This window comes from Fusarium proliferatum (genome assembly GCF_900067095.1).
Source record: "Fusarium proliferatum ET1 genome assembly, contig: FPRO_scaffold005, whole genome shotgun sequence".
Lineage (NCBI taxonomy): Eukaryota > Fungi > Ascomycota > Sordariomycetes > Hypocreales > Nectriaceae > Fusarium > Fusarium proliferatum.
This window is the reverse complement of record NW_022194794.1, coordinates 88580-110355: the sequence shown is the minus strand read 5'-3', so window position 1 is coordinate 110355 and position 21776 is coordinate 88580. Positions and strand designations below refer to the sequence as shown.

Below are 21776 nucleotides of genomic sequence, written 5' to 3'. Positions count from 1 at the left end.
AATTCAGAATCATCACAAGATCACCTAACGAAACGTCAAAATGGAACAGTCGTATTCTGTGCAGAGTCCCTCGGATCAGTCGGTTCAACCGCACGTTATCCAGTTCCTCCAGGCCTTTTATGCCGTTTCCGACACTCCAGGGGAGACCGACAAGTATGTAGACATGTTTGCGAAGGACGCGACGTTTGTTCTCGCATCAAAGAAGGCTTCAGGCCACGCCGGTAAGTCTCCCGTTAGGCGGATGAGCAGCAATTGACGGTGTAGAAATCACCACCTTGAGACAAGGGATGTGGGAGGCTGTTGCGTCGCGGAAGCACACTCTCAACAAGGTGTATCCGTTTGGCGCGGGTTCAGACGAGGTCATGCTCCATGGTTCAGTGGCTTTGCAGCTGAAGAATGGCGGCTCGGCAGAGATTGAGTGGGCGGGGAGGGCCGAGTTGGAGAAGACGGCTGCTGACGGGAAGTATCGGCTCAAGTTTTACCAGGTGTATTTGGTGAGGACTTTGCTACAAATGAGAGATGTAATGCTAATGATTGATAGGATACTGGAGCTGCGGCAGCATACAAGAAATAGACTGATAATAGAATGAAATATTTGTCATCAATGATGTACAGTTGGTGCGAGTATTCAAGTGACGTGATGCCTTGTGAGCTGCCGAAGGAGTATGTAAGTCTGGATATTGCGATGAAGCAGTAGATCTGAACATCCTAATCTTCTGAGGTTGATCAAAGCGAAGATCATATGGCGAGATATATCCTACATTCGCGATGCAGAGTAGAGTACCTCTACGAGCTCAGTGACAAGAGCAGTTCAATAGTACATGAGCACCACTCAAATTCCTTGAGGATGGTTTAAGAGAGCGAAGCTTTGCATATTTGAAGTTAGATGCTGCTATTATGTATCACGTTTCACAAATACTTCCTGACAATGCATTAATCTCGGCAAAGTGAGCTTGGAGTTGAGCTTTATGTCGAGGACACAGGGATTGGCCTCTTGCTGCACCTGTTGACCGGTTCCGATCCCAATACCACGGCTTGTGAGGCTAGCAAGATTGATGTGTGCCTTCAATGCCGTTTCTGTAGCGTCTAATACCACGAGAGAGTCCATACGAGGAAGAGGTTGGATAATAGCTCGGGGATCAGGGTTTCCCTCGGCAACCTGCACATAATCCTACGTCACAGATATGTAAACTAATGAACGGGTACCTGACATAGACAGCCAGTCATATTCTAGACTAGCCCGCTGCTGTCAGTGTTAGACTTGACAAGGGCCTGCAGATCCCAATCGTTGCAAACCCCTGGATCTTGCCGCATATGGGAATAGTTGAGACCCTTGGAAAGCGGCCAGACTGTCCAACACCCTAGGTGATCCACCGGGATGATCGAAAGTTCGACCAGGGGTCTTGAAAGGTTCATAGTCCGGTGTATTGGTGTGAGCTAGTCATAGCCTCGATCTGCCTGTAGCAGAGGTGGAGACACGAAGTATGAGGAAACGAGGCGACAGGTTAGTGAACCAATTTAACATTTTGAAAACCGACTATAACAAAGCTAAGATATAAAAGTCCCCAACTCCTCTTTTCCCATTTATTTACCGACAATGACACCGTTAGGCAGCTCAAGTCCCAGAGGCAGACCGTTGAGGAAGCCACCAGCGTACTTCTCTCCTTGTGCCTTGGCCAACTTCTCCTCGATATCCTTGTACATATCATATGTGTTCATCTCCTCGATTGTGAGGACCTCCTTCTCGTTCTCAACCTTGTATGTAGAGATGTTCTTGTTGACAGAGAAGCCTGATACAGTTAGTTTGAATCGAAGTTATGAAGCATACAGTGACTTACCAATTCGCTCGTTGATGTTGTAGGCAGCCTTGGCAGCAGCGGCTTGAACACGGGTAGCTCGGGGAAGGCGGACCTTGTCGTAGACAGACAGAGCCTGCTTGACATCACCGTTGAAGTATCGCTTGCTGAACAAGATGCCAAGAGCAGCAGCATCCTCAATAGCCATGCATGCACCCTGGGACTGATGAGGCATCATGGGGTGACCAGCATCTCCGAGAAGGCAGACGTTCTCCTTGGCGATGTAGGGGTAAGGCTGGTGTACCCACAGACGCCAGGGCTGGATCTCCTTTCCAATGGCAAGATGTCCAAAGACTTGGCGGTCGAGCTCGGGGTAAGGCTTGAGGAGATCCTCGGTGGGGAGGTCCTCAGATCCCCAGGCCTGTGTGGTGTAGTCACCCTGCTCGCGGGGGAAGAAGCAGTAGTATGAGAGAAGCTTGCCACCGTTGCAAGGAGAGAGGACGATCTTGTCCCATTTTCCTTCTTGGCCGCCCCAGTACTCGAGAGCACTGTTTTGTGAGTAGTCGACGAGACCAGCCTTGACGGCCTCTTCGGTTGTGACGTTGCAGTGGAGGCAGCTCTGGTCAGAGGGCTTCTTCTCGGGGTTGATGCCGAGGATCTTTCGTACAGCAGAGCCAATGCCATCAGCACCGATGATAAGATCGTGCTTAGCAGTGACACCATTCTCAAAAGTGATAGTACCTGTGGGGAAGTCGATAGCGGAGCACTTGTGGTTGACCAGTAGCTTGGCAGGGGTACCCTCTCCCTCGCCCATGGCAGTATCCTTGAGCATAGCGTGCATGTGTTGCCTGTGGAACATGTTGTACACGAAACCCCATCGCTTCTCGTAGTCATCGAGATCGTACACACTGACAGGCTCGCCGGTCTTCCAGTCGCGGTTGATGAGCTTCTTGAGAACGACGGGGTCACCCTTGGCGACGTCGACGTCCCACTCGTGCAGCCAGCGGGTTCCGTTGGCGGCGCAGGATACTGAGGCGCCGACTTCACCGGCAAAGTCTGAGCGCTCGTAGATTGTGACGTCGTGGCCTGCGCGGCGGAGAGCGATAGCTACTGACATGCCACCGATGCCACCGCCGATGACACCAACATTGAGGCGCTTCCAGTTGGGCATCGTGGGGGCGTTGTCCTTGATCATTTTGAAGGTGTGAAGATGTGATATGGTTTGTTGTGAGATGTGAGATGAGATGAGAGGCTAAGAGTGAGTGATTGTAGGATGAGATGAGATGTTATTGTATTGAATGAGTTGATGATGATGAATTGATTCGAGTTCAAGTCGAGCAACCATCACTATTTAGCTTCCTCTCGTCGAAACGTTATCTACCCCGGATCGCCAACCATTCAGAGTTCATACCCGCCCTGCAACCACTATCAACAACTTGTACCGCCTGCGGCTGTAATTTTCGGAAGTTCCGTATTCACGATAGGTTATCTAGAGATAGCGGAAGTCCACAGCACGGAAGTGGTGCGATATCCGCTAGCGTCGGGTAGCGCACTGCACCCGTTTTACTGATAGCACCCGCGTATTTGCGGTAACCTCTGTGCGGATCTGCGGATCGTGGGAGATTTCTGGGGTAGTCACTTGATCAATTGTACCGATGATTAGCGGAGGTTGATGCGAGGTGTCAGTGTCGGTGCTGTCACGACGGTTATCACGAACAGCGATATTGAAGATGGCGATTGTTCATACAGGCTCATCAATTCATACAGTTCTACAGACAGCTAACTCATGATAAAAATGGATACGTATCCCATAACGATACATTCAACGTCTCCCAGTCCAAACTAAAATCCCCACCATCAGGTTGCTGAAACACCCAATCCTGCATCGTATCATCCATCATCTGACCTGTCTGAGCATCTGTAAATGGAAACATTGTATCTAGCATCTGCTGGGCAGACTGTGACCCTGCAGTCTCAGGCGGTGCATCCAGACTAAACAGTTTGGAGACGTAGCGGCTTCTTCCACTAGATGCCTCGTTTGCTCGTCGCTTGTCAATAGCCCCAGACAGAGTTGTCAGAATGTCGAGATAGTGCGCTGCTTGTGGACTCTGAGTTGCTAAATGCCTGAGGACGTCTTTTGCGCCTTCGAATGCGTTGCTGATGTCTGATTCAACGGGGTATTTGGCGAATATCTCCAGGCCGAGTACTAGTCCTGATGCGAAGACGAGGGCTCTGTAAGCTGTTAGAATGTAGATCTTTGTGGATAGCCAGTGAACTTACTTCATAATGCACATGTTCCCTTGTAGTAGCCCAGCGTTGAGAGCTTCGGAACATGTTTGCGACAGATACATCGCTGCATCAAGACATGCAGCGGCCAACTGAGTATGGGCTCCCTTTCCAAGACCCTTGGATGTAAGTGCCGAAACCAAAAACGGTCTTGAAACGAGCATAACAGCCAGATAATACAGACACGACACGTAAACCTTGGCAATAGCTCCGTGTTGTTGCGTTACTGTTCCTGGACTGGGATCTGCTGAGGGTATCTTGACCGAAGCAGGAAGCTCTCGTTTCCAACGTTCAATGTCTTGGAGGAACTGTTCGACAATGGCAGTCGTGACCTTTTTCTGGTCATAAAGCGTATCTGTGATATCGTTGATAATTGTGGAAACTCTGTTGGACGCCATCAAATGCTCGGTGATGCTATCGCCCTTTTGCGCGACGTCATCCAGCTTACTGCTGCTATTCGATCGGATCTGGGCAGAAGCGGATGGTCGGCCGAGAAGCGAATTAACAAGCTTATCAAGGATACACACGCTCATCCATACCCGCAACCTAAGCCATTAGCCACATCCGAATCACTATAAAGGCCCAAACTTACTTTGCCTGGTCCTCCGGTCCGGGCTTCGCAGCATAAGACTCTCTGCTATGCAGACCCAGAGCGAGGGCGGCTTTTGCAGCGACTCCGAGATACATAAACGCTGCGTTTCTTCTGCACTCGCCGAGCATGAAGAATGCCATGAGGAGGAATGTGCGGACCATGTCTAGGTCTGGATCTTCGAGGAACCCAACGAATGCTTGGCTGCGAGCGCGGCGGAAATATGCTTGGCCTATTGTTCGGGCGCTGGAGAGGGACTCGCATTGGGCGCCGATTGCGATGACTAGGTCAACTGAGGCTTGTTTGAGAGGTGAGAGGTTGGGAGAGGGAGAGTAGCCTGTGTCGTCGTCTAGATTGAGGAGAGTTTCGAGTTCCGACGCGTCAAAGACGTGGATTAACGCTTCGGTCTGCTATCATCAGCATACAGTCGACAAGTGTTGGTGTAGACATACAACTACGTAATAAGACCTCAAATACTGCTGTTTCTGGTCTGGACTTAACCTCATCGCGCTCGTTTCATCATGTGTTGTAGCTGTCGGCGATTCAATCTCGAGCATGGTATCGCTTTTCTCGTTGTGAGAAAATGCCGATGGTCCAATTTGCTGCGACACCAAATTCCGCACAATCTGCAGAAACGAGATTGACGCTGCACCTCCAATATAAACTAACAAATAAGCATTTCATCGGCAATTGCGACAGGCTTTCATACCTCTTTCGCCTCTCGAGTTGAGCAGCATTCGCGGTGGATTCGACGCCTCAGTCTGGCTGTCCTTCTCATCATCCTGCTGCGAATGCGACGGCGACAACGGTCTATACCCCTCATCCGTCTCCATCGGCTGACTGCTCTGATGCGAACTCGCACTCATCTGCTCCGTCGTCACCGATCCCGCCGCCGCAGCCTTTGCAGCTTCAGCACGAGCTCTTGTTCTCGACCCTCTCGGAGCATAGGTGATGAAGCATTGCGACTCAAGACCGCGACGAACGCATTGCGTACAGGGCGCTGAGCCGCTGCATCTCTTTTTCGTCTCACGACACAGGTTGCAGGCTTCTGCTGCTCTTTGGCGTTGGTGCGCTGGGACTATTGGGCGAGGCATTGTGGTTTGTGGTGGTTTGGGGATGTTTGTGACGGGGACTGGGGGGGCATTCCGCAGAGATAAGGGCGATGAGAGGCCACCGTCCCACCGGCTTCCGATGGGGTTCCGTAGGTGATAAGCTTCACCCCCGAAGACTTGGTTAGGCTACTGATAGTGGTGTTTGCGGGGTAGAAGTGCTGTGTTTTCACTGGTTGGGGGATTGCGCTAACTGAAGAGCTTGAGCGTGATGACAAGGGCTCAGAGATACCGAGAAGCCCGATTGAGTGGAGTCATGACTGGAGAGGACCCTTGAGTCTCTTGCTTTGTCTCTTGCTCGGTAGTCCAGTCTCTTCAGCCTTATCGGTGTCAAGCAAATACGAGTCCACTCCCTGCGCTGCCTGCGTTTTTGCGCTTGACGGCGAGTTTAGCCGGGAGCCCATCATGAAGAATTGACGTCATCTCCAGCTTTTACATACCCTGGAGCCACGAAAATAGGACTAAAATAAATTATTCACCGTTCTGTGACAGATTTAACGAGGAAGTAGCATCACGTTGAAGCCAAAGAGTGATTTGATGCTGAATGAGCTCCAGACTTGAACCAAAGTATACCAAGTGCACGCTCGGCTTCAAAGTTGAATTGTTACTCCTACTTTCACTTCATTATCGAGGCCGCAGCATCTTTAATTAGTTCCCATAATTTGGCAAACAGCTCTTTGATGAACTTGATGAGATCAAAGCCAGGAGACCATACCAGTTCAAAAACAAAATAGTCACCAAACACAACACCTGCTATCTTGACCCTGAGGGGAGGGCCATTACCTACCAAGCCTTGGATAGACCCCTCAAACTCGACCAGCTGGATGTCAAACATTTTGCCAGCATGGTCGACAGCCCACTTGGCCATGTCTAATCCGATATCCACTGCCTTTTCACCAATCTCAACCGCATGCCGTGCCAAATTCAGCTCGCTCGTGTTATCTCGAGCAAACTGCAAGCCCTTCTCGGCCACGTCAAACGCTAGAAACTCGGTACATGAAGCCAGAGCGTTTACTGCGTCCTGCGCTGTGTTGATGGCCCCCTGTGCAACACTCTCGCCGGCATCAAGAGCACCTTTTGCCGCTTCGAAGACATGAAGCTCTTCGCTTGCAGTTTTGGCGACGGACACTGCCTCTGACGCAGCCTCGATGGCAAGATTGTGCGTTTCTCGAACGCCGTCCAACGCAAGCTTGGCGGCGTCGAGAGCTACGCCTTTGACGTCTCTGACTCGGTCAAGTGCGAAAACGGCAGTGCCGATTGTGGCCTCAGCAGTGACATAGCCAGTGCTCTGCACCACCCACTCAGCGGCGTGTAAGATGCCCTTGACGACTTCTAAGCTCCCATCTACGGCCACGAGTGCTATCTCGAGAGAAGCCCTTTCCGCGTAGAGACCCCCGCAGTTGTACCACGATGTGTCATCAATCTCTCGGTTGACGCGGTCAATTGACCACCTAACATCGTTGACACTACCTTGAGCTCGTTCCACGTCGTGTCTGGCGTTCTCGATGTCCCGGACCGCATTGCCAAACTCTCGGTCGAAATCATTCCTTGCTCTCTGCAGGTCGTCCTGAGCCTCCCGAATGCTTCTGTCGCTATCCTCTTGAGCGTGGTTGAGATCAGACTGTGCAGATCCGATAGCAGCATTCGCGTCGTTTCGCGCCTCTTCTAAAGCCCTCTCTACTTCCGCGATGAGTTGCTTCCAGGAGGCTTCAGCACGGTCAACACTGTCCTTCAAGCCCTGGACTGTTTGATGTGTCGATTGCTTGACGCGTTCGAATTCTCCATTGACGCGGTCACGCTTTTCGTTCCATATGGCGCGAGCTCTCTCTAGCTCTGCAATCGCCGCATCGCATTTTGCCTTGAAAGCTGCTTCTTGTCTATCTAGCTCGGCCTTGACTGAATCGAAGCCTTCCTTTGCGGCTTTCTGAGCGACATCAATCTGCTGCTGAACTTGCTGCGATATGTACTCAATGATGTGTTGTTCCATTACACCTTTGACCGCAAAGTCTGCCTTTTCTAGACTTTTTAAATCTTTCACATTGAATTTTCCCGTTAGCTTGGCCTGGAGCTTCAACATGAATAGATCTGAGAGACGTAGATCCACCCAGAAATCGAAAGTGGTTGATGGTAAGAAGCTCGCTTCCAGGTGAAGAGCAGCAGATGCCCCCATGATAGTCACAGCGCCATCAATAAGAACGGTCTGCTTGTCAGAAGAAAGCACAATGTCCACAATGGGATCCGGCCCTGTGGCGCCAGTGACCTGGAGTGGCCCGATGTTGAAGGCCTCAATTGTGGCCAATAGCTTGATCATGGAACCTACAGTGCACTCAAATTTCGCACGCTTGCCAAATATGGTCATGTCGCCCTTCAAGGAGGCGCCAGGGGGGTATTCTGTTAAGCCGATCTTGGTGCCAGTAGAGATATACAGCTCAACATCATTAAAGTGAAGAAAGTCATCCGGCTCAGGAAGTTCCTTTTCTGCAACGAGAGAGGCGAACTTAACAAGATCTGCGACCCCCAGATCCTTAACGGCAGCCGCCAGCAACTGCTCCTTGGGGTTTTGACTGAGTTTCATGGCCATCTTGGCCTCTTTGGACCCGATGTTGATCTGTCCAGCAAATCCCATTTCTCCTGGCATACCAGTTGCGAGGAATGTTGAGTATATGATGCCAAACTCGAGAGCCCCCCCTCGAATCACGACTTCTTTACCGATGCCACATGGGTTTATCCAGTCTGTAATCATCTGAGCATATGCCGAAGCACCGCTGTACCCGGCTTTGAGGCCAAGAGCAAATGCCAAGGGATGCGGCTGTGTGTCGAGAACAACGTTGAGTTCAGCATTGAGAACTAGCAAGATGTCCGTGGGGTTGGCACCGAGGTGAATCCCAAGGCTCAGAGGCCCGGTGTACACACGGTCCCCAAAGGTGATTGTCCTTGCAGCAGGGAGAATAAGACTCAGCTTGAACTTCCCGCCGGTATAGCAAGCCTGGAGTACTGTTCCCTTGACACTGCCCTTGAGAAGACTCTCCAACTCTGGTATGCTCTCGATCTTTGCGCAGAATTGGACACCCTTAGCTAGAGGATAGTTGTGCTTGTTGAAGGAAGCGACTGTCATGTCATGGTTCATGGCAACGAGCGCCAGGTTTGACAATGTCACATCCAAGAACGTGTCTTTGAGGACAGGGCATAGCGAGGCAGTACTCAAGTTACCGGATGCTTCTCCATAAACAGCCCATTTCAGTGGGCCATCTTTGTCCTTTTGCGTAAAGACACCAGCTCTAACATCAATGCCACAGAAAGATACATCTCCGGATATAGCAAAGCGTGTAGAGCGTCCTCCTGAATCCTCCTGTGACTTTTTGCTTCCGATGAAGACATCGAATTCAGCATTGTGGATCTCGAAGCCTTCAAAAGACACATCAGAGACGCCACCAGTGATGGAGACACCCGTTTTGGAGATGGTGACACAGCCGCCAGCACTGGAGTGACCATTGATGGTGATGCTTCCTGATAGCACGATTCCCTCACTTGATACCTGAAGATAGATGGAATTGAACTTGACGTCGTGGTCGAATACGTCCAGTTCTCCCTCTCCAGTCAGCTGCTTGAACAAACCCTCTAGGTCACCGAGAGCCAGGTTACCGACATATGCCTCCAAGCTGTAGTGGTCTTTGGAATAGGTACCAGATATAGAAACTGTGGTCTCGTGCCAGACCATTTGAGCCTCTACCGATAATGCGAAGGTTTTATCACCGGAGGATAGATTGCTCAGCGTGGCGGATAGCAAGACCTGCTGCAGGTCAAATCCCCGTATACCAAAGACATCTTTCCACTCATCGTCTTGAAGCCTGACCAAGAGAGAATACGTATCGAACATCTTTCGAAGCCTATATGTAGCTCGAAGGGGTACAATCGATCCTGGAACTGTCATATTGACATCACCAAAGAAGCCAAAGCCCAAGGACCAAGGGTTGACGTCCTTGGTGCAGTCCACATCAGCAAAAGCCAAGACTTCGACACCGAGCCTAGTCCATTCGAAGATGCCGAGAGCTTTAAAAGAGATGCGATCCAAAGAGGCACTTAGGACCAGGTTGACAACATCCCAAGGGTCGTCCCAATCCCTGTATGCGCCGAGATGGGCGCTGAAATGAAGAGCAGGCTTATCCTGACCGAAGAAGTCTCGAAGGGCATCAGAAACAGGCTGCATGGCTCCTTGGAACACAATGTCTGTCTCGAAGTATGCTCCAGAGGGCAAGAATGGATCTCCGAAATCCTCAACGTAACAAAAGCGCAGATTGTCCAAGACAATAGAATCGAGAACGCCATCTTTGAGGCTGGGGAGAAACTCTCCCAACGAGAGGCGACCCTTAGCTGGCCTGACTATCTCAGTGTATGGCTGCGCCTCAGTGAGAGTTCGGTATATCTCAATCTTGGCTGGAATGAGGTTGAAAAGCCTGATGTCGCCAGTGAGCACAATGTCGATAGGGTTCTTCGACAGGGGCCCAGGAACAAGGTCCTGCTCTAACACCCCTGCTGGCCTATTGCTAGAGTTGAAGGGATCGCCAAGCTTCTCCTCAGGCGTGATTTGTGGAGTAACAAGGCCGGTAACAGGATCAATCAAGGCTGATTGAGGATGAGCTGGGACCATGGGAACAAACTCCCCATTCGACTCTAAAGTGACAAATTGGGGGTTGTAGATGTTAAAGTTGTCATATCTCATGAATGGGGCTTTAGATGCATCCTTTCCAAAGAGAAAATCGGTAGCCGTGTCCTACATATGAAGTGACTGGTCAGTTAATGTGTAGTGCAAACTCGGTAAGAACTATATGGATACCTTTGCTTTCTTGATGGAACGATCAAGATCTAGTCCCGGTGAAGAAGGCCGCTTGAGTGTGCTTGTGTCAACTTTGGACATCTTCGCATATCGAGCATCCTCATCACCATCGTCAAAGGAGTCTGACCGGCCACGTTTGGCTGGTGCAGGGGGGGCCATGGCAGAGTCCAGTGATGAGTCCATGATGATGAGTGTGAATAGAGCTTGTCGATGGACCAGTCCGACTAATAAAACTGAGCAGATTTGAACTGTAGTAAGGTTGAGAGGTTGAAAGAGGGCCTGTGTTCTGGGGCGATGTCAAGTGTTTAATCAAAAGTGGCCAATATTTCAATGGTTGATCCGAATGTCGTATATGAATCATATCCATCGGAATGCAACGAAGTTCGAGTCGAGAGCGATATTTCGAGGAGACCTGAAAGCATCGGAGACACCGAACTATTTGCTTGTTGCATACCTAGTCTCTCAGCCGTTCGATAGCGGAATAGCTCGTCGAATCAGCATGATAGTTTTGGTGGAGCTGGCCTGATTACCGGCTAGCGCTGTATGGTAATATTGGACAGGCATCTCGATTTGGATAACAGTATTGACCTGAAAAGGTCACACGCAACCTTGACATAGTATTCTGTGGGTTTGCACTATTCCCGGCCGAGTTGTTGGTTAGAGGCTTGGCTTATGTGATTCGCCAGTCGTTGGCAGATAACGCGCGGCCCTTAGCCAGCCACAGTCTTTCAGCTCAGACCAATCGTTCAAACTAGACTTATTAGCGAGCCATATCTAGACTAAGAAGATGCTGTTTTTGGATTTAGTTCCGGGAGCAACATATCACCCCCTGCCGAGTCACAAACTCGAATGGTCTGGATCTCCAGGGTGGACATGTTTGGCTTGGGACATCTTATGCGCTCCGCCATGATAGATAAATTACTGAGACTGCATCCCTCGCAATGTTGTTATTATTCTTTCACAGCTATACATCATTTGCTTGCAATTCCAGTTATCAGCAACTCTACGTCTTTCGGTTCTCTCTTGTTTCTTTCCCTACCTACCCCTCAAACCTCCTTGCCCATACATCATGAACCTTGAAAACGTTGGTGAGACAGCGAGTAACCAAGGTCCAGAGCTTCGCATGAAGCTTGAAGATGACCCACGTATGACTGAGGGTACCGAAGAACCCAGTGTTTATACGGCGCTGGGATCCTGGACACGGCTGAGTTTGGAAAACCAGTATGTATATAAATTTGAGATGGAGGCCTCTCAAGGTGACTACGTGCGAAAGAGCGTTCTTGGAGGATTTCATCCTTATGCTCCTCTGCAACCTTACGGCACGGAAGATTCAGCCCACGATGCATATTACGTGAAGGTTCCAAATGGGTTCCTCAGAAGCAACTTCAACGACACGTTTGTGGAATTCTCTATCGAGTGGCCCAAGACCAAGCAGGTCAAGGGAGATATATATGTTTCTCTGCGATACTTGCAAGCTCTTGCTGAGAATAACGTGGCTTGGAATCCGTAAGTAATCGCCATATTCCTATCATGAGTCAACTCGCCAATATCTGGGTCAATTTCTAATGCTTTCCCTTCCTCCAGCATACATGTTCTTGACTTAGAAACGAAAAAAGATGAACTCTGCGAATGGGACAAGAAGATCCAAGAGAAAGAGGAAGAATGGTTGAGAAACAGTGAGAAGAGAGGGAAGAAGGCGGCTGACGCGGCCAAAGTGGCGAAAGCCGAAATGGATGAGCTGATCCAGAACCGAAAGGATGATGTTATACCGCCAATCACAGCTCGAGTTAAAGTCAAAGCTGTCACTCCCGGTTTCGACTTCTCCGAGAGGTGCGGGAAGGCTCCTAACCCCGTGAACGACGTCACTGAGGAACAAAGAATCTACGGGGTGGCGGGTGATACGGAAGAGAAAGCTCTAGGACCATGTTTGGAGGAAATGCACAAGATGAGCAGCTGCAAATGGAAGTTCCGCGGAAAAGATGACAAGGAAATCGAAGAGCATGTCGAAGAGTGCCAGACGTTCAGGATTTTCGTAAAGGCCGTCATACCTTTCCGCGCCGAATCTGGGAGGCTGTGCTTTGGCTGCTACAGCCCTTTTCCAGCAGGCACAGAAAATGATATTCGAAAGCATTATGATGACAACCGCAGTGCGCTTCTGTCAATCCATTACTATGACTACGCTAGCATGCAGTGGCTCTGGATGGAGTACTGGAAGAGTCCTACAGCACATGACCAGCCAAAGTCTGCTAAGAGCCGCGGCTGGAGAACTCGCTATGATGCTTCACCTCTTTCAAAACCGCTCGTTATCTGGATTTTGCCCGGTGCCAGGACACGCTTTTACAACACTCTCAATAATGGGTTGGTGGAAGGGTACAAGAGATCTGACCCAGCGGGCCATGCCCATGAGGTCTTCGGCAAGATCATTGCACAAATCAATGAACGCGAAAAGAACGACGCGAGTAGGAAACATACCAAACTCCAGTTGGCACCGGAGAAGTGGGAGTGGGAATCAAGCCGCCACTATTGCCTTGTGAGTTTCCCCTCTTCCCTATCTTGTCATCAAATCAGGCTGATATTGGTTTTCTTGCTTGACATGCAGCTCTCAGAGGATCCTTTTCGATTGTACCAGACGTACATCCACAAGGACTGTATTCACGAGTACATGCAGAGGTTTAAGGATGCTGCAGATGAAGCCGACGGTAGGGAAGCGGAAGCAGTATCTCCAAAAGCCGATGGTGCGATGAACCTGGAAACCTCTGGTACCCAACAGGCCACGCCGGTAACAAACAAAGAAAGGAAAGATTTCATGCCCATTCGACAACTACCTATTGGGCTTGACCACAAGTATATCGATAAAATGAGTGAGTATGAAGCCAAGCAAGAGTCCTTTGATGATTACTGGCCCACTGATCCCAAAATAACTCCCGTTAAGAAGTCGGATGATCAAGATGAAGACGAGGGTGAGGCTGAGTACTATGAAAGTGACGAAGAGGAGAGCAACCCGCCCGCACAGGGGGAGCAAATCGTCGCCACCAAGACTTCTACTGGGGAAGTTGATGAGGAAGACACTAAGCCAATCGAGACGAAGTCAAAATCTACAAAGGAGATGGAGAAAAAGGCAGAAAAGGCTGAACCTAAGAAGGGCATGACACGCAGCATACACGTCAATCCCATCAATGCAGAAAAGGTAATCCAGGCCGCAGGTTCAAGGAAGGGCCAAAAGGACCAGAAAGCAGTTATGGGCTTTTCAGCATCTTATGTGAGTCCTTGCCTTATTCTCAAGCCCAAGACTGCTGACTGGTTCTCGTTCTATCACAGTTTGCGGACCAAGTTCTCGGCTGGTCATGGCGTCCTGGTCCAAAAGCCACTCTTAAAGATCGGCAAATGTCCAATGGTCTTTACATCGCTGAAGTAAGTGAACCCAAGGCGTGAGAAGGAGATATGAAGCACCACAAACTTTCTCTTCTACGTGCCTCCCTCTGGCCAGAAGGAACCGGGACTAACGTGGTTTGAATCACCAGTGGTTGCACCTGAGCGCATACTCCTGGGGCGGCATCCAGCAGGGCACCAACACTTCAGCCCAGAAGTCAAGCCAGACTAAAGAAAACCTCGTCTTTGGCACTTCAGAGGCAAACTCTTGCATGACTAGATACGAGAAGGCCTGGCAGCAACTCTTCAAGGACGAGAAGCTTCTCCGTGACAAGTTGGCAGATGAGCAAGCCAAGGCAAGCACGACAAGCACGACAAGCACGACAAGCACGACAAGCAAGACAAGCAAGACAAGCAAGAAAAGCAAGACAAGCAAGACAAGCAAGACAAGCAAGACAAGCATGGTAACTGAAATAGAAAAGTACGGCAAGGGCAACGACAAGAGAACTTACCTTCAGGGAGAGCTCAGTGTGGTTTGCAACACCAAGAGTGGACCCTACCTCTTTGATGAGATTGACACAGAGACGGAGAAATACGTTTGGAAGAAAAGAAACCCTATTGAGGAGGATTCAACACTGGCTAAGCTCGCTGAGGAATTTCCATTCCTTGCTTACAACATCCGCTACGAGATCCGACTCATGGGTCAATCCAGGATCTTGGCCCCCCTGGGTGAAAGTGATAGTGACATGGCTGGCACTGAATACGAGCTCCCAACAATCCTGCACATGAAGGCCATGTTTTACCCATTCAGTCGAAGATTCTACCATCGATCTGAGCATCTCCTCGACTCGGCTTTGTATCAGCACATGTTCATGTTGGGTGCCTTGAACCGATTCGATGGAGATAGAGCTTTGGCTGAAAAGGTTTTCGAGGGCAGGTTCAAAACAAAGAAGCTAAACGACTACAAATCCTGGAAAAAGCTTAGCAAGGCTGATGAAGAAGCTGCAGGGAAGGGCAAGGCTTTAAGAGAATTGGAAACCCTGAAGAAAAAGCCTCTCACGGAGGAAACAGCCCTCGACCTCCAAGATGCGCAAGTGAGGTATCAGCAAGCAGTCCAGGCCAATGTGAGGAACATGAAGAGTTATACAAGCAAGGCGGGCAGCATTGTCAAGTGGCCGATGGGAAACAAGGCAAGGAAATATATTGGTCAGATGAGTTTCGTGCCGAAAAATGAGACATATGTCAGCGAGTCTCAAGGTGAGGCGCATCCAGACAATTTCAAGAAAGTTCCTGGGCAGCCAGAGAGCTCAAGTCTCATCTGATCTGATAAGAGCACAGGTTACTATGGGTAATCACAGAAGTAGTTTAGTTTTTCTCAATTGAATGCCTTACTAGTATGTATTTTAGGTCGACATAGGAAAGTTTACTGCGAATGCTTTTTGCTTTATCTGTTGGTATTTCACTTACATTGGCCTTAATAGTTACAGAGATATGGTTTTGAACACCAAAGTAGGAAAATTAAAGCATTAATGCAAGGAGACTTCAGTGACGTTAGGCAGATCCCCAACCAACTGACATAGTTCAATTATGTAGGAGTCTCTAGAACACCAGGAAAACTCTGAATATCGGTTGTTCTCAGTACAAAACAAGACGATTATCTGCTTCATCAATCATGACATGTGAGATAAGGCCGGGCAAAAGGACCGAATCCGGCCGAATCTTGGCAAGATCCATTTTTTCAGCATCGGCTATGCCGGCATTGAACCGGAGATGGATTGTCCTTATCGATAAAGTGGGTCAGTTCTGACTCTTTCGCATTAACAATTTCATCCCTCATTAACAAACCATCACCACCAAAAACCCGAACCCGAAAAATGTCTGCCACCGATGATGGAGAACTTCCTGCCGTGTTTGAATCGGCCTCTGCTTACGACACACACTCAGACAGGGACACTGACCGGATAAGATCGCCGCGTCGTGGCCTCAAGAGGATATCTGCAGCGTGCCAGAGATGCCGCCGAAGAAAACAAAAAGTACGTGCTACCACATTCTCTCGGGTCGTCGACGACACAATGGACTGACTTTTTGTGACCAAAGTGTGACGGCAGACATCCCATATGCGGGGCTTGTGCTGCTGCAAATGTGCCTTGTGTCCCCTCAGATCGTCTCGTTGTCAAGGTCGACAGGGAATGCGAGTGCGACCATCTGAGAGGCCAGGTAGAGCGCCTGAAAGACCGCGTGAATGAGCTGCAGACACAACTCGCCATGCAATCGAGACTGCCCTCGGAAGCTCGCTCTCAGGAGAGTCATCTGCAGATAAGATCTGTCGCCGATCGCCAAGAACCCGATGGCTCGGTTGCGAGCTTGGAGAGGGGATATGTTGGACGCATGCTTCTGCCAACTTTTAGAGGATTGGGTCCTAATGGCGCTTCCGAGACGGGGTTTATGACGGGGCCTTGGCAGCTGTGGCATGGGCTGTCAGCCAGTGAGACGCCTCCGACCGCCACGTCAAACACATTCTCGCTTCACCGAGACGGCCTCAGCCTGATTGAAGTATTCTTCGATCGTCGATGGCCGCAATACCCGGTCCTTCATCGCCCGTCCTTCATGGAGCAGCATTACATACCATACTGCAACGGCCAAGTCAGGAGCAGACTGTCAGCGTTTGAAGTACACATGGTTCTCGCGATTGGAGCATCAGAAAAAGCACGTATTAGCTCAGACGCGCCCGTTTCTCACGAGGTCTTCTTCGAGGCAGCTGTACGTGATCTTGATGCCGTGCTTTCAGCTGATGACCTCGAATGCATACGCTGCCTTTCTCTGCTCTGCCTGTTCGGCAGCAACGAGCCGCAGTCGGTCAATTTGTGGTACACCGTTGGCATGGCGTTGAGGCTTGCAGTAGGTATCGACATGCATCGGGAGGAGAGCATGGCCAATAAGACGCTGCTCGACGCCGAGATGCGAAAACGGTTATTCTGGAGCTTGTACACCATGGACCGAAGTGTCTCAATTTCTCTCGGCAGACCATTGGGCATTCAGGACGCTGATATCACGGTACCCTTGCCATTAGTTCTCACCGATGAGCAAATTGCCGGGCCTGCAGATCAAGCCATAGCGAATATCCTGCCTGACGTCAGAGACATGTCTGCATTCCGTCACATCGTCGAACTGCGCCAGATCAACGCGGGAATCTACTCCGCCCTCCACTCAGCAGGCGGCATAAACCTTCAAGGCCGAAACCTCGACTCCATACGCCAACAGCACTACACCCGTCTCAACGCGTGGCTTCTCTCGGCCCCGAGGTACCTTGCGCCACTGTCGATGTACCAAACGCCAGAGTGGTTCCAAATCGCCTATCACCAAGCCGTCATCAACCTCCACCGACCATCTCATGCATCGCCGGTGAGCAGCGCAGACGCCATTCGCCTATGCGCCGATTCATCCATAAGCCTTATTAGCTGCTACAATGCTCTATACGCGAAGAACAAGATAATCTATACGTTTGTGGCGCTGGACTCGCTATTCATGGCTGCTGTGACGATGCTGTACTCTATCAGAGCGAGTTCCGTGGTCCGTCTTGAACTCACAAGAGAAGTCGTCGAGGCCAATATTGAAACTTGCGTGAGACTCTTGTCCAAAATATCACACGGCAAAAAGGTTGGCGAGAGGAGCACCCAGATCATACGGAGATTGGGCAATGCAACGTTGGCAATTTTCGACAACACGTCACATGCCGAAGGGGAGATTGACACAGAGTTCATGTCATGGTTTGGAGTCAAAAGTCAGAATCCACCGCCTCGTCAGGAGTATCCTACGCCAAGCATCGACACAGCCTGGAACGATTTATTCGAGCATGGATATGACCTCAACAGTTTTCAAAACGTGCACCTGCTCCTATAGGTCAGAGCTGTAGTTAAAACTAATTTAAGTTGTTTCTTCAACGGTTATGGATGGGCCGATTGTCAGGGATCCCTGGGTTACATTGTGTGATTGAGTTATGAACTCCGCAGCATCCGGTACCGGCATTGACCCCATTGAGTACAAGTTTACGAGAGTATGATGAGTAGAGTCGAAGTTGCTCGGAAGTGGACTGTTGGTTAATTGACTCAGCTGTATCCTTGTCTGAGGGCAGTTCATGTGATCTAATGGTTTGTTGCTGTCATTACCGTTCACAGTCAATCAAAAAAAAAAAACTAAAAAACTAAAGTATAACCCCTGTATGTATATTCAACCTCAGATTAAGGTCATCGAAGTAAATGCAAACATCAACACTGCCTATTGACATACGGAGTAGCTGGCATAGGCTTTCTCCGTCAGATCCTCCCACCATATGTGCCCTAGTATCCAACAATCCAACTAGTTACTCCATAGAGTAGGTCAAGTCGCCGAGGCGTGTCAATTAGAGAATCTTGACACAGTTGAGGGCGTTGATGTTGATGAGGGCGCCCTGAAAACAGTCAGTATTGGATCTTGTTCTCCCTTTTCTGGGCTACTTACCACGGCCAGAGGGGCATCAGACTCGCAGCAGTAAGAGGTGGTGGAGCAACCGGCACCAAGAACCTGGACGAGACAGCCGAGACCGTTGCAGCAAACGTTCTGGCTCTGAGCAGAGCAGGCAGGCTGGTTGTTGCCATTGTTGCTACCGCCAGTGCGAGGCTCGACCTCGTAGTTGCCGGGAGCGGGAGCAGCGATGGCAGCGGCGGCCATGGCGAGGACGGAGGCGATCTTGGTGAACTGCATTTTGAATGGAGTTGAGTTGAAAGTGTTGGTTTTGGGAGTGTAAAGTGTTTGAAGGTGTTGAAGATGCTGATGAGTGTTGATGAGGATTTTGAGTCCAAGAGGGAGGATGATGGCCTCTTTATACTTGACGCTTCACACCAGAATCGTCAAGTTCCCTGATCAAGCGCCCGTCTCCCTGACTGTACGAGATTACTCTAAGCCGTAATGCTACGTGACGATATTCCGCATCACACATCTCAGCTGAGTCCAGCCCATAGACTTTGGGCAGCGGAACTCGGGGCGATCACTGCACCGGTCTGTCAGTGGGGCTCAACTCTTCCTCCCTTGGCCTGTGATCTTCATCATCCACTCGGTACCTGGCCGGGACAAGGGAGAGAGACCCATGTTTTCCCTGCTCAGATCATGTTTGTTTCCTCGTTGTCACGCCTCAATTTCTGACAGGGATGGTTGCATTGTTTCAATATACTTTTTGCGTAACAGTACGACTCTAACTGCCGATGCCCGCTTGGTATTTTAGAATTGTAGGGCGAGGGTCCGCTCGTCAATTTTCAGGCCAACGGATAGCCCCGGTATCTCTGGTTAGCGCCCGCACTATGGGGATTCAGGGCATCAAATCCAATTTCAGCTAAGAATAGGACAGAGAAGTTGCAGTATTGAATGAACAGCAAAATGAGCTCAGCAGGATTCATTGAAGAAACAAGAAAATTGCATTGTGACACGGCATTGGCTTCGGACCTTTGCCACGTGACTAAGACGTAGCATTGTCATGGATCCAGGCGCGGTTCCGAATCTTGCAGTCGATCCACGACGTACGTCTACAAGCAATGCATGAGAAAAATGACACTCTCGAAAGCTGAAGTCTTGGAAACGCACAGCATAAAACGTTGAGTGTAGTGGATTGCTCTTGTGAGGCACAAGGGTCTCGCGTTAGCCACGTCGTCAACGACAACTCCAAGCACCCGCATCAAGCGCCCTCATTTGCTCTCCCCTCCCGGTCCTTGGCTGAAAGCCAAAACGGGGCCGCAGCCCAATATGCAGCCACCACGAATTGGGGGGGGGTTTTAACCCGCAGTAAACTTGGCATAATTACTTCTTTTTTACGACCCGCAAACAATGTCCTAGACCGAGACCGCCACGCGTGTTCCTGGCTTGATTGTCTTGGCTGCAGTTCTGCATTGATCGACAAAAGAGCAAGTCTAGCCTGCAGAGTCTCACCCATTAAGTGAATGTCTTATTGCCGAAAGCCCGGTAGGGAGGGCTGAGACTACGGTTTTAATTGGGCCCAATTGCCGGAAGTCTCAGCCCGGTGGCTTGACGCCGATGATCAGTGCTTCTCATGGGACGAAAATACCAAAAGGGCAGAATTAGCTGATGAGTGTTATGCGGAGAAGAACGCAAGGGCCAAAACGAGGGCAGAGAGTGTTACATCTGGCGTCTGACTTTAGCACAGCGCACTGAAGTATTTTCTGCCTTTCCTTTTTCCTGGTGAAGATCGCTCCTCAACGTGGTAAAGCGCTCTCGTAACGCTTACAGGGGAGATGAACCCCAAACAGGCCATGTTGGTCCAGAACAGAAAGCGGATTGTATGCATGTGCCGCAGCAGTAGCCCCAAAAATTACAAGACATTTCTATCAAAACGTGCTGTGGCAATACTGACATGCTTTTTTTTACCCCTGCCTCGGGTAGCGAGCCAAGGGCCCGTTGGGATGTCTCAGAGGCGCATGTTCATAAAAGGCTTGGTTTACGAAGGGGAATCGCTGAGGGAGGTGAAAACAAGAGGGATCTGCGCTTTACATACTTTGATTAGTAGTTCCGTATTTTTACGGAGTTTGTATTACCACTCCAAATGCCCACCAGCCTCACGATTTGTCAGTCAGGCTTGACTCGGTCTGATAGTCTGCAGTCGATATCCCTACTACTCGTTACCTGTCAAAGGGATCCAATAGGGTAACAGCACCGGTTCAGCCACTTGGTCGACTATCTTATTTCTTGGAGATCACTACCTAGATTATCGCTACATGTTTCAGCTCCTCCAAGATCTGCAACATGCAATATGGCTTTCATCGGCGTACAGAAATCGATATCAATCCTTGCCATAGTACAACGTCGTATTGACCGAGGTGATCGTCGATGGCCACAAACTTGAGGCTTTGTGCTTGTGCAACGGAGTGACAGACCAAGGCGAATTGGATCGGTGTGATGACACGGTGATACAGCAGTAGTTCTTTCCGAGGTGGAAGGCCTTATTTTCAAGCCTCAGATCAAATCACCAACCTCAAAGATTCAAAATCTTGTTTTTTTTGTTAGTCACCTTGCGATTTGTTAAGGTCTAGTGATGGTGCTGGGATGGTACATGAATCATGATTATGCATTGTGGCCTGATACCTAGATTTTCTTGCCAAGACCATGCATTTCGCCTTGAATTTTCAACATTGTCTCTTTAGTTGACAAGGGTGATAGCGAGCTGAGCTCGTATTGTAGATCTCGTAGTTACATTGGCTTGATTGCTAATATGACTGGTTACCTCGAGAGAGACCGGAGTTCTTGCCGGTCAAAAGAACATCACCAGAAAGGAGGAAAGAGGTAAGAATTCTTGGTGTGCAAATCCAATGAATGAGATGCAAGGATCCTGAATAAGATTAGTTAGTTGTCGGTGGTGCAGTAGTAGTGGATATTGGAGCTAATGCCAGGAACTTCATTGCGGCAACAAAATGGCTCCAGATTTCCCCCAAGTTGACTGAAATAAAAGGTCACTAAAATTCTCCTGAGCTCTCCATAATATGATATGATTCTACCCTATATGACCTAGCTAGTCGTCTGGAGCATTTTTGCCTCTCCAACAGTAGGCGCCTGCAGATGATCCCTACGGCTCAACCAATTGCCGAAACGTTTTTGCTTTTCCCAAGTGGTCTACTGTACTCCGTACAGAGTACATACAACAATTATCCGCTCGCCGTGTCCCCGGCGGGAGCTCCCGTTGCTTTGCGCACTCCACACTCATTTCGCTTTATGGCCGCTTTGTAAACGATCCACTTTGCACCATTCGCGAGATC

General features: G+C 49.7%; 7 protein-coding genes across 7 annotated transcripts; 3 read left to right on the top strand and 4 right to left on the bottom strand.

Annotated features, from left to right (window-relative positions):
- Nucleotides 1-40: 40 nt before the first annotated feature.
- Nucleotides 41-574, top strand: FPRO_10244 (uncharacterized protein; the record flags this gene model as incomplete). Its single annotated transcript, XM_031231185.1, has 3 exons — nt 41-221; nt 265-494; nt 542-574. The coding sequence occupies 3 exons, from the start codon at nt 41-43 to the stop codon at nt 572-574; spliced, it is 444 nt and encodes a 147-aa protein (XP_031081247.1).
- Nucleotides 575-1584: 1010 nt separating this feature from the next.
- Nucleotides 1585-2991, bottom strand: FPRO_10243 (uncharacterized protein; the record flags this gene model as incomplete). Its single annotated transcript, XM_031231184.1, has 2 exons — nt 1585-1790; nt 1839-2991. The coding sequence occupies 2 exons, from the start codon at nt 2989-2991 to the stop codon at nt 1585-1587; spliced, it is 1359 nt and encodes a 452-aa protein (XP_031081246.1).
- Nucleotides 2992-3580: 589 nt separating this feature from the next.
- Nucleotides 3581-5765, bottom strand: FPRO_10242 (uncharacterized protein; the record flags this gene model as incomplete). Its single annotated transcript, XM_031231182.1, has 5 exons — nt 3581-4028; nt 4077-4628; nt 4675-5078; nt 5124-5335; nt 5381-5765. The coding sequence occupies 5 exons, from the start codon at nt 5763-5765 to the stop codon at nt 3581-3583; spliced, it is 2001 nt and encodes a 666-aa protein (XP_031081245.1).
- Nucleotides 5766-6396: 631 nt separating this feature from the next.
- Nucleotides 6397-10797, bottom strand: FPRO_10241 (uncharacterized protein; the record flags this gene model as incomplete). The annotated part of the gene is made up of 2 exons (XM_031231181.1): nt 6397-10551; nt 10615-10797. The coding sequence occupies 2 exons, from the start codon at nt 10795-10797 to the stop codon at nt 6397-6399; spliced, it is 4338 nt and encodes a 1445-aa protein (XP_031081244.1).
- An 886-nt stretch (nt 10798-11683) lies between these two features.
- Nucleotides 11684-15305, top strand: FPRO_10240 (uncharacterized protein; the record flags this gene model as incomplete). The annotated part of the gene is made up of 5 exons (XM_031231180.1): nt 11684-12120; nt 12199-13144; nt 13214-13873; nt 13933-14025; nt 14136-15305. The coding sequence occupies 5 exons, from the start codon at nt 11684-11686 to the stop codon at nt 15303-15305; spliced, it is 3306 nt and encodes a 1101-aa protein (XP_031081243.1).
- A 552-nt stretch (nt 15306-15857) lies between these two features.
- Nucleotides 15858-17883, top strand: FPRO_10239 (uncharacterized protein; the record flags this gene model as incomplete). The annotated part of the gene is made up of 2 exons (XM_031231179.1): nt 15858-16016; nt 16081-17883. 2 exons carry the CDS (start codon nt 15858-15860, stop codon nt 17881-17883), a joined length of 1962 nt encoding a protein of 653 aa, XP_031081242.1.
- Nucleotides 17884-18382: 499 nt separating this feature from the next.
- Nucleotides 18383-18723, bottom strand: FPRO_10238 (uncharacterized protein; the record flags this gene model as incomplete). Its single annotated transcript, XM_031231178.1, has 2 exons — nt 18383-18430; nt 18481-18723. 2 exons carry the CDS (start codon nt 18721-18723, stop codon nt 18383-18385), a joined length of 291 nt encoding a protein of 96 aa, XP_031081241.1.
- Between the last annotated feature and the right edge of the window lie 3053 nt (nt 18724-21776).